The sequence below is a fragment of the Lissotriton helveticus genome, chromosome 6 (assembly GCF_964261635.1).
Source record: "Lissotriton helveticus chromosome 6, aLisHel1.1, whole genome shotgun sequence".
Lineage (NCBI taxonomy): Eukaryota > Metazoa > Chordata > Amphibia > Caudata > Salamandridae > Lissotriton > Lissotriton helveticus.
The window spans coordinates 1,111,698,583-1,111,710,688 of NC_136067.1; the positions used below are offsets into that span (position 1 = coordinate 1,111,698,583).

The window sequence follows — 12,106 nt, forward strand, 5'->3', positions numbered from 1 at the left end:
ATGTGTTCACATCTAACATGGGCTTGGATTGGAATTCATAGAGCATATTATCAAGGCCATTATCGCCGCTTTATCGGCAGTTTCCTGCCGATAAAAGCGGCGATAATGTATCGCCCGTCCTTGATAATATGCCCCTTACTTCTTGACCTTGTTAATCCTGTTCCCTGACATCTTCCTTGGCCCGAGGAACTGGACACCCCCGACCCAATTTAACAAGTGCGAAAATTGGGAACGATTTTTGACTCTGGTCTATCTTTTACCTCTCAAATAAAGGTGGCTTTCAAATCAGCATTCTGCCACTTGGCTAAAATGTGTTCTGATGATTCTCCACTGCTCCTACAAAATGCAGCTACTATTAGAACAGTCATGTTCCTAGTGGCCTTTTACAATAGCCTATGCACAGTTCTCCCCAGTATATCACTCTACAAACTCTTGAGAGTCGATAATTATGTTATCTGCTGTTGTTTGGGGCTAAAACTACGCAATTGCATCACACCAGCACAAAAGCCCACCAATAGCTTCACAACACTCTACCTCATGCACAGATCACAACATGGCCACTCTTCATAATATTTTGCTAAATTATTTGACCCCTGCTATCCAGTGCTTTAAATGGGGCTAAAATAGTGCAGGTACTCATTTAAATGTGGTGAGTGTGTGGGGCTTGGGGGTGGGGCTTAGGACATGACATGCCGACACTTATTGACTTTGATACTACTTGCAGCACATACCAAAACACATGAGAAATGTCTTTAAATAAACAAAGCAGGTTTGTTTACTCATTACACAAAACGAAAGCCAAACGTGGCTATATATTAACATTTCCTTGTTTTGTAATATGTGCAACATCAATACTGTTGATTGCTGTTGCTTGGCACAATTCTATATATTCTCGAGTGACACAGAAAGAAACATGTAGACATGCACACACAAAGCATTCCACACACTTCCTTTAATATAACTTCCAAGAGTGTCTCTATTCTCTCCCCCTTTCTCTCGTTTTTCTCTCACACAAAAACAATCACAGGCAAGCAGACAAACATAAACAGACACTTAACAAAAGAATCAGGTGAGATTAAAGCCGTTTGAACTTGGTTACCTCCCACGGCTTTCTTAATTACGCTTTCACCGGGCTGCCTCGATGACTGTGTTTGCAACCCAGCATGATGGTGAACACCTGGACGGTATGCAAATAAGCCCACGCTGAATTGTTCAGCCTGGCTCGGCTCAGGTCTACAGAAGTGCCTTGGCTATCAAAGAAAGACTGCCAGCACCAGCGTTTCATGAGTACCGGTACTCTCCTCGGCAGTAGAGAAGTGTCGGTACTCAGAGTGATAAATCTAAGAAGTGCCGGTACTCAGTACCGGTGAGTACTGGCCCATTTAAAGCATTGCTGCTATTTGCCGAGAAGTCTCTGATCCTCCAATCAGGTGTATTAACAAATGTACTCCTTATATATGAGTGTTACAGTTCTTAAACCCTTCACACCCTTCCTGTTAAATTCTCTACTGTCATAACTGAGACTGGACTATGACCATCTCAGATTCAAAAGATCCTTAAAGATCCACTTCTTCACATGGACATTTGATCAACCATGTAAATTACCCTCTTTAAAGTTCAATTCCGAATTTTTAACCTGTCAGATGCATTGGACCTGCTATTCCTCCTCATTGTGGATTTCAGGACTTTCACTCCTCACAAGAGTCCGCCATCATTTTGAGGACATATTTGATAGTGGATACCTACCAAACCTCTACTTCCATGTTGAATGACTTACTGAAATGATTCTAATTTGAAAACGTCTACTCCTGTATGTGCTGTTACCTAAAGGCACATACAGGAGTGAACACACAGTAAGGTGGTTAGTAGCCCTACCTAACACCCCAAATAAAAAATATAATAATATCTCAAGCAGGTACAAAGAGTACCTCTGTTGAGGATATCTGGTGAACAAGAAACTATTCCTCTATCTTTATTTCCTATTACAGTCTTGCCATGGGGGATCCAGAATCAGTGAGTGTGGATTAAAGTTTACTTTCTTTGGTGCTACATGCCTGATCACATGCTATTGGTAAATAAAGATACCTGTGTGTAGAATGCAGCTCCTGATTTGGCATGGTTTTGTTTTGGTCCAGGGGGAAGCAAAAATACACTGTTTTGATTTACCCTCACATTCGTAACAATAATAACAAGGAACAAGGGGCTAGATGTAGGTAATTCCCATTTACAGATTCTTAAATACCGAATTTTACAGATTCGGTATTTAAGAGTCTGTAAATGGGAAGGGGGCAGATGTAGGTAAATTTAAAATCTGAATTACTGAATCTGTAAAATTCGGTACAGAATCGGTAAATACCGAATCCTGCAAGGGTGCAGGGGGTGTCACTTTGACACCCTCTAGCACCCCAAGTACAGGCTTGTGTGCCATGTGGCACACATACATGCCCTAAGGGCATGTCTGTGTGTCACATTGCACAGCTGTGCATGCACAGCTGTGCATGCACACCTGAATTCGGTATTTTACCACACAATAGGATTGTGTGGTAAAATACCGACTCTTAAGGGCCTGTGGCACTGTAAAGTGTGCCACCTACATTTGTAATGACAGAATCGGTGTATTTACCGAATCGGTAATTTTACCGAATCTGTAAATATACCGATTCTGTAATTTTAAGCCCCCTACATCTGAAAACCCTAATACCGGTCGGAAACGGCCGAAATCGGCCGTTTCCGACCGGTATTAGGGCTCCTACATCTGGCCCCTGGTCATGAAGTGATGTCTCGATCTGTAATGTTCATTCCCTGATATTCTATTTCTAATCCCAGACATTCCAAGCCACCCATGTTTCTTCTTAGAACATTCTTCTGAAGCAGCCCCTGTGATTTTTCTAACCAGGCAGAACACATTACACTCACTGCCACTTAGATGGAGGAGCTTAGATGTTGTCATTTGCTTCCACAGAGGCAATGGTGGACCCGTCTCACGAGTTGCTCACATTATAAACAGTGGGATGAAGATTAGAGAATCAACAGGATGTAGATTGTTGTTCGGTAATCACAAATTACCAAAAATGTTCAAGCCAGTGGGAAGCAGATGCACTGATGTAAGTCAAAGCAACTCAGCACTCCATTTTCTTTAAAACTCCATTTATTTCACCATTTATATGAAAGACCAAAGAATGCTGAGTAGTGGGGAAATATGGTGAATAGGGGTAATATTTTTTTTAGTCACATATATTAAATGTCTAATAGTTTGGTTAACTTACTGGTCCATATCCAGAACACAGAAGGAATCCAAGAAAGGGAAGTTAGCTGCAATACTTTCAAAGTCTTCTTGAGAGATGTAACCATCGTGGTCATGGTCGTAGTTCCTAAAAACAGACTGCAAGAACAGAAAGAAATGTGAGTTGTATCTTCCTGGCTTGAAGGTTCTAGCCAATATATTCAGAAAGGCTATCAAAGTATAAGTTCAAGAAGGAAGGTCACTTCATGAAATATTAGTATACCTGGGCAACTAGATGTAAGTTAGGATTTTTAAAACCATGTAACTTAAAACTTAATCAAGTGCAAAGAGGTAGATTTCTATACATAGGGAAGACCTTTTCTTTCCCTCTTGTGAAAGTTGCAGTTTGCATCTTCGGTGACCACAGAGTAAACTTTGGACTTTAGTGTCTGAATGAATGAAAATGCTTTATTCAATTTTAAATACTATATAAAACCATAAAAGCAGCAAATACCATAAACAATTCATATATACATTTTTTAACAAATAAAATACATCAAAGCAGGAGCCCCAAAAGTACATTAATTATTACAATTATACAAAAGTTAAAAAAAACTATACTTCTACTTTTTCTTAATATACATTTAAAAAAAACGGTAATGATTCCAATAACATACACATTTTCCAATAATTGTAAGAATAAAAAGGCTGGTCGACATTGCTTCCACGCTCCTTGTTTTAAAAAAGGGATAATCCATCTAGCACGTTCGTTAGTATAACATTTACAAAAAAGGATCACATGCATTGTACATTGTGTAGAAAGATTATCACACGGGCATAGACAGAGCTGTCTAGACCAATCAATTGTGGTTGGGAAAGATACTAAGCGGTGAAAACTGTCAAACCTGAATCTAGTCAGGACGTATGTTTCATAACCACCTAGACACACTACTAAGTATGGTTGTATCGAGCCAAAAATCAAGGTCTGTTGATGTCGAAGCACAGTACTTTTATTAATTTCCAACCCAATTCTTAAAGACTCAAAGTGGTTTAAACAAAAACCCTCTTTTCTAGTCATTGTGCACATTGTACCCGGATCAGTATAAAAATCTGATCTCCCTAGATCATTAGACAGCTTTCCTATGTAGTTTAACAAGGGGATTTTTCCAGACTGTTCTAGTCCCAAAGAGTCTGTTAAGATTTCTCTATTTAGTGCCAAATGTGGCGACGTCCAGACTCTATGCCGAAGCAGCATAGGCTGTATTTTAATCAGATCGGCAATGTGGGAAATCCCCAGTTTGCCGTGACATTTAAAAACAGACGTGCTTTGAGGGACAGCTGGTATAAATCTTAAAAAAACATTTTCTAATACCTGAATAGGGGAAACATCATAGAACCCCCAGATTCCTGCCCCGTACATAGCTATACTTAAGCATTTAGCTTGATACATTTTTAGCAGGATCCCTGGGAGCCTTTTGCCCATTTTCTGCGAGAATAGTATCACAGCCGCGGTCGATCGTTTAAAAAGAAGGGTCCTATTTTTAATCGCCGATCTCCCCGATCCCATGTCCTCTAGTAGAATACCTAGATAAGAACATTTTTTAGTAGATTACATTTTCCCATTTTCCATTACTAGGTTACACTGTTTATTCCTCCCCTTGCCACAGGACATTACAAAGGTCTTCTTCGCATTAAGCTTCAGACCTCTGTTGTCCATAAAATTAATATAAGTAGCAAGCACCCTTTGAAGACCAAGTTGGGTTCTTGACATCAGCACTGCGTTGTCAGCGTAGAGCAGGGAGACAATCTGTTTGTTGTTAATTTTTCGGGGGGTCTCTTGCACCGGCCACCAGTTCCTCCTCCAAGAGGTTGGTATATAAAGGGAAGAGGAATGGGGCCAGTACGCAACCTTGTCTAACACCCCTCTCCATGCGAAACGACTTAGTGCATTCTCCATTAAAGGCCGCATCCTACCCTAGCTGCGACCCCCACATATAACTGCCTCAGGAATAACACCAAGTGTCACCAAAGTCCATTATATGTTGGCAGTATGAAAACTGTAGTCTTCTAGACTTGTGGACTGATTTAGATCTTGGGGGACTAGCCTATGGGATTTGTAGTTCGGCGGACGGGATATCCGTCAACATTGTGATGGAGTAACCCGTCCACCAAGATCTAAATCAGGCCCTTGGAAATACTTTTGTTGGAGCAATGGAACCAAGACCACTGCTGTACTTTCAATTCTTCAAGAAATCTGCTAGAAATATATTACCTTCTTTGATGAACCTGGCACATATACCTATGGTCAATGGTAAAATTCTTACTTGCAAGAATGGAGCACAACCCTTCCTTTTATAAACAGGCTTGCCTTAAAAAGTGCAGGGTTATCAATAGAATGATTTGCTCCAGAGCAATGGCAGAACCATGGCAGATGTCCTGACTAATCATAGATGGCTGTGTTCCTAATTTAGCTAGCTTGCCTATCCATCACAATATTTATGAAGCACAACTAAAGTGAGGAAGCCAGGTCATAAAAAACCCCACAACCTTCACTTTATAACTGTATGAATTGTTTTTATTGTGTCAGGATCTCAACACGAGTTCTGAAGGCAAAAAACATAACAGAGTAGGCAAAACATTGTTCTCAAGGTTGTTGATGTTATCAAGAAAAAGCATTGATATTAAATGAGGGCAGTAATGTATTTGTTCCATCATCTATATCTGATATAATTAATGCACAATAGTGCAATGTACCCCAGCACTGGATACATGGTTCAATGAATTAGTTGTATGAGTGTAGATAGACAGGCACTTTTTAACAACATGCTTTACCTGTGTTTTCTTAGCGTTATCAAACGAGATTGTGCATACATTTATATATTATGATGAGGCATTGGTATAAATAAACGTATATTTTTATTATAATATGGAGAGGCATGAGCGCTTCTTTGAACTTCTAAATTAACTCTTAACTCTAGGGACTACTTTGTCTAAGATGGAGAGGCCTGGCTTATCCAAAGATGTCTATACAGTGCCCCGAGGCCCTGCGTTTAGAGTAACCAGCTCCTATCTATATTAATTTCCTATAAAACTATCTGATTTGGCTTTCCTCACATTGTAGCGCAATGTTTCCTCACATTGTAGTGTGACAAAAACAGAAAATGGGCCTGGGCACAATAATAAAAGTGAATTAGAAAGTTAAAAGGTAGTCCTCGTTTCCATATTGGTGTAGTTTTGAACTTGTAAAGGCTTTTTATATAAGTGTTTTGCAAGGAGTGGAAGACTGCATGCATTTGTGCTTTTAGCAAGCAATGTTTATGGTAATAACAAGGAAAACATTCGTAAAATCCAGTCTTCAGACCATAAAACAGGCCCACAAACAGTAATAAAATGGCCACGCTCTGACATGCCAAACCATGTTGGGCACTGTCTAATCACCCTACATGCCAGTGTGATCCTTTGCATACATCTAACTTGTGTGGACCAAAGTTGGACCATGGACATTAAACATATGCAGATGTGCAGAGTGTAATATTCTACTTTTTATTACTGTTGAGTGTGGGAAAGAGCCATGACTCACAAGAAAGAAGCACAGTTTCCACCTCATCTCATTGCATTCATCTGCCTAGTTGAATTTATTTTTCATACTATTGAAAGAGCTCAAGAACCTCTTGGCAAGAACTCACTTGTAATAGAAAGAGACACAGCAATAGTGCTGTCATTTTAAACACATTGACTTTACCCACTAAGGTAAATGATAATGCATTCAACATTTTATTTCATTCTGAATATGGGGCCATAATGTAACAAAATCAAGTCAATGGCCTTCAAGCTCTTGGTCGAGTAGCTGGGTCAGACTTAAATAAGAGGCCTTCAGTCTTACTTTGATTTATTCTTGTTAGACCTGGTATAATTGGCATGAGTCCCCCTTCCATTTTTTAAAGATTGCCTCCTCTGTTTTTGATCTGTTTTTCTGGTTAGATGCTTTGGGCACTGTGCCACTGCTATTCAGTGCAACAGTGCAAGTGCTCCCTATGTTAAATTGATATATTGATTAGTGACTCCATGATTGGGTTATTTGATTTACTTGTCAGACCCTAGTACAGTGCACCATGTGTGCCCAGGACTTGTACATCAAATGCTGCTGGTGGGCTTGCAACACTGGTTGTGCCACCCACAGAAGCAGCTTGTAAAGTGTGTCTCAGGCCTGCCATTGCAGAGCCTATGTGCAGTCTACTACTGCCATGTCGACTTGGTAAGTTCACCCACTTGCCAGTCCGTAAACCTTCCCTTTTCTTCATATCAGACACACCTAAGGTAAGCCCTAGGGCAGGGTGCATTGTAAGTATAAGGTGGGACATGCCCTGGTGTGTGGCATGTCCTAATAGTGAATTACAGCCATTTTTGTTTTTCATTATTGCAAGGCTACCTGTTCCCCATAGGCCAGAATGGGCAGTTTGATTATAACATCTTATAATCCTAACTGACCCAGGGAACATGGTAGAAATTCGAATTTGGTATGCCTGAACTAAGAATGATGAAATACATATTTTAGTCAAGTTGGTTTTAACATTCTGTGTTTGAAAATACCACTGTTAGAAAGTAGGTATTTTCTTGCCTAACCATCCAGCCTGCCTCTGCTGGCTTGTGTATTGTGTGTCTGGTTTTGTGAGTGACAGGGGCTTGGGGATTCCAGGAGAGAGGGTGAGTCAGCACAAGGCTAAAAAAAAAAAACGATCTGCATGCAGATGGGTGGGAGGAGTAGCACCTGGGTCTGCATAGGGCTGTGCCTGCCTTCCACAATGCTGGCTCCTCCTCCTGTGGTGTGTCTGATGACCCTGGCCCACCCTGCCAATGGAAAGCAGGAGTCATGTACACAAAGTGCTCCAGGACTGCACAGAACAGGTTTGGACTGGGAACAGGACCCTCTGCCTTCAGAGGACAAAGGATTTGCTAGTATAAATATGGGGACCCAGACCCCAAGACTTTAGATCACTTCTGGAACAACAAGACAAACCTCTGCCAAGGAGAAGAACAAAGGAAGCTATAGGAGTTGTACTGCCTCCTGCCAGTGTGCTGTGTTGCTTGGTTGGCCTACAGTGGTGTCTTCAGTGCCAAGGAGAGGAGAAGGAACTTTTAAAGAACTTTCATCATCTTGCAGAATATTACTCAAAGGGCTTGAACTTGTGCTTGCCTCCTGCTGAAGTCTCAGGGTCAGTCAGACAGAATATCTTTATTCGACTTATTAAAAGCCATACAAAGTGGAGAAAAAATTTAAAAACATTTCATACAAGGTTTTTTTTCCTTTTTCTTAAAAAACAGTAAATATAAATAGACAATTAAAAAGTTTTACAAACGGTTAAGAAAGTATTACATTCAGAAAATGAGTATAAGTAATAAAACATTTGCTTTAAGGCGAATCTTGGCAGACAGCTTTCACCCTTGAGGCGGCTACCAGAAAATTAGCTATGCAAAAGGTAATGTGGGGATTGGGCAATAATTGTAAAAAGAGCAGGGCCGGTCTCACTTGAGTGAAGCCAGCCTCTTTAAGAATAGGGAACAAATATTTTTTTCTTGGCTCTAAATACAACCCACAAAACATGACAAAATGCATTGTATCGTGTACAGAGAACTGGTCGCAGCTACAGGGCGGAGCTAATTCCGGCTTCTGCCAGCTTTTAAAAGAGCCTAAATAAAAATGTAACAAATTAAATCTAAACTTGGTTAAAAGGAACCTGTGGAAGGGAATTGTAACGAAACTGAGGTAAGGTGCAAGTGAAGATGAGTTAACAAGTAGGCAATGTTCCCTTACTGACGGTTTCGCCAATTCACATTCTTCACGGCATGCTTCCTTCCTTCCCATAAAAGACTTTTTTACAAAATCGATGTCATGAGCCTTAATGTTCTCAGGGGAGGAAAAAAGCTCCGGACGTCCCAGATCTAAGAATTCCTTAGCCAAATAGGCCAACCAAGGGATCTTATTAGATTTGTCCAGAGACAGGACGTCAGACATGATTTTATGATTTAAAGGAAGTTCTTCATTCATCCACATTTTCAACCAAAAGATCAGAGGGGCCATGCTCAACGTGTCAGACAAAAAGTGTAGGCCCACTTCTTTGTGGATGGAATAGGTTGGGGTCGACTGTGGTACAGAAAGCAGGGTTCTAATGAATCTATTCTCTGCTCTCTGGATTGATTCCAAATTTACATGCCCCCACAATGCGGAACCATATAGCGCAATGGCCACAGATTTGCTCTTATAGATATTTAACAGAGCTTCCATAGGCCTAGCCCCTAGCCTACCAGCAAAGCCCAAGAGTGCTGATGATGATCTAATAACAGCCAGCCTCTTTGCTCTTACCTGCGGGCCCCAGGTCCCTTTCTGATCAAACAGTACGCCTAGATAGGGAAATGTAGATACCCTAGAAACAATGTCCCCCCTGCTAGTAAATGTTTTATTTCTCTTCTTACTGCACTCACGCCCCATCACCATTGTATGCGACTTAGTTACATTTACCTTAAGATCCAAACGCTCCATGAACGAACCAAAGGCATTCAAAAGGTGCTGAAGGCCAACACCCGCGCGAGCGATCAGTACGGCGTCATCCGCATACAGAAGCGCTGGGATTTTGACGGCTCCTGCATGCGGGACGTCGGCTTCCTGCTCCCCTAGGTGTGCGCCCAAGCCATTGATATAAATGGTGAAGAGCAAGGGGGCTAATATACAGCCTTGCTGTACCCCCTTTAAAGATTTAAAAAGGGGGGTACGTCTACCCTCATTCGTTACACGTACAGCTGTAAAGAGCTCCTGGTGCAGAGTGGCCATGAACGAGACCAAAGCCTCATCAATGCCCATCTCCAACAAGATGGCCCACAACTTTGTCCTGTTGACCAAGTCAAAAGCCGAGGAGAGATCCATGAATGCAAGAAACACGGACCCCTCCTTGGCCACGGTATATTTGGAGATAAGCAAGTACAAGTTAACGCACTGTTCAATGGTCCCTTTTCTTTCTTTAAAACCATATTGTATCTCAGACAACCCGCCACAGCTCTCAACATTTTCCCTCAATCTAGATAAAAGGACTCTACCTAAGATTTTTACAGATGAGTCCAAGAGGGATATAGGCCTATAGGAGGCGGGATCATCCCGCTGGCCTTTTTTAAAAATGGGGACGATGGTAGAAGTGTCCCATGAGGCAGGTGCTGGGTTGCCATTAACTGCGTTAAACACGTTTGCCAATACCTCTGCCCACAGTTTTGGTGAATACATAAAAAAGTCAGCAGGGACTCCATCAGGGCCGGGTGCCTTGTGCTTTGTAGTAGCCAGGATAGCTTTTTCCACTTCTTGGTAGTTAAAAAGAATAGGACGGGCGGCTACAGTTACCGACGGAACACCTTTAATTGCTTCGTCATTATCCCCGTATACATTTTTAAAATGAGACAACCATTTTTCGTCGGGGATAACTCAGTCCATGGATTCATTATTATCATCTGAGAAGAAGGGCTGTTTAATAATCTCCCAAAATTTCCTACTGTCCTTCAGGACTGCCACTGAGAGGAGATTTTCCCACGCTTCACGTTTAATGGTGTCCTTTCGTTTCTTTATGGCTAGCTTATAAGTTTTCCTTAGTCTGGTAATCTCATATTTTACCCTAGGAGTATTTTTTAGGGCTGCCAGCAATAATCTATGAGCTTTAGAGCATGCTGAATCAAACCAGCGCTTGTTACCTGGGATTCCTTTTATTGGCTTAGCTAAAAGATCCTGTGACACCTGGCCACATATTACCTCGAATGCCTCTACAATTTCTTGGCCCTGCGCACAAGGGTTTTTACAAATCTCTACCTGGTCCTTGATCTTAAAGACATTTTCTGCATAAAATTTTTCCGGGATCACCTTTGCCCATTTCACTCGCCTGCCTTGGTCAGAAATCCTCAGGGGGTGAACGGGCTTTACTATTGTTGGGGATGTTCCCATATGGGCTCCCCAAGCCACTTCGAGTACTACCGGGTTATGATCGCTAAGGTATGTTTGTACCGTACGATAGTCCATAACCCGGTTTAAAATACTTTGGGAAACAAAGATATAATCTATTATTGTACCTTGGTGGGCACCAGTAAAAGTTGGCAGTCTGGGGCCACCATCTGGTTTGTGCAAGTCGAAGTTAGCAAGAAATTCTTCTAACTCCTCTCCCTCAGTAGTATGTTCAAAATGGGGTCCCTCTAGTCCTTCGTCCCCGTCATCACTGCTTCCCCTACAGGCTAGATTACATGGGTGAATGTTAAAATCGCCTAATAAAATATACTCTAAGTCATGCTTGATATTCTGGCTGGCTGATTTTAAAATGATATCTAAATTAGTAATGTTACATCCTCTATGGTCACTGTTCCCTGAGTTGTAAAAGTTTATATATATAGTCCTGCTAGTGTTGTTGATCACTCTTTCTACCATTAGGATATTATGGGAATCGGTGCTAATCTGCCTATAACTTCCCTTCAAGTCTAAGGAGAACAGAATTAAAAGGCCTCCCTTGGCTCTCCCCATACGACTGGGAACAGCTGCTTTGGTAAAGCTAGTAAACCCATCCCACCAAAGATTGGCGGATGTGTCCCAGGTTTCCTGGAGAGCAATGATATGGTGGCCTAAAACAAAACTTGACCATGCCTTACCCTGTCGTTTGGCATTTAGCCCTGCTATGTTCCAGCTTATCATCTTGCAAGAATCTATAGGTTTCTTAGGTTCTGGGTACCGCACCGATACCCCTTCAGCTGCTCGTGACAATTGGGTCCCCTCATTAATTCCCACTTTCGGAAGGCTCTGCGGGTTATCACTGGCAAGGCTCTGGTTCGCACAGTGCTCAGGCAGATTTAGGGTGGGGAGATGTT

The 12,106-nt window shown here is 41.6% G+C and overlaps 1 protein-coding gene across 2 annotated transcripts in view; it reads right to left on the bottom strand.

Annotated features, from left to right (window-relative positions):
* The window catches only part of RASGRP3 (RAS guanyl releasing protein 3), a 672,488-nt gene that overhangs the window by 119,026 nt on the left and 541,356 nt on the right, over positions 1-12,106 (bottom strand). For both annotated transcript variants that reach the window (XM_078648770.1, XM_078648769.1), the window contains one exon: positions 3,267-3,382. In XM_078648770.1, the coding sequence (XP_078504896.1) occupies positions 3,267-3,382 (116 nt within the window). The remainder of the gene's footprint in view (positions 1-3,266; positions 3,383-12,106) is intronic.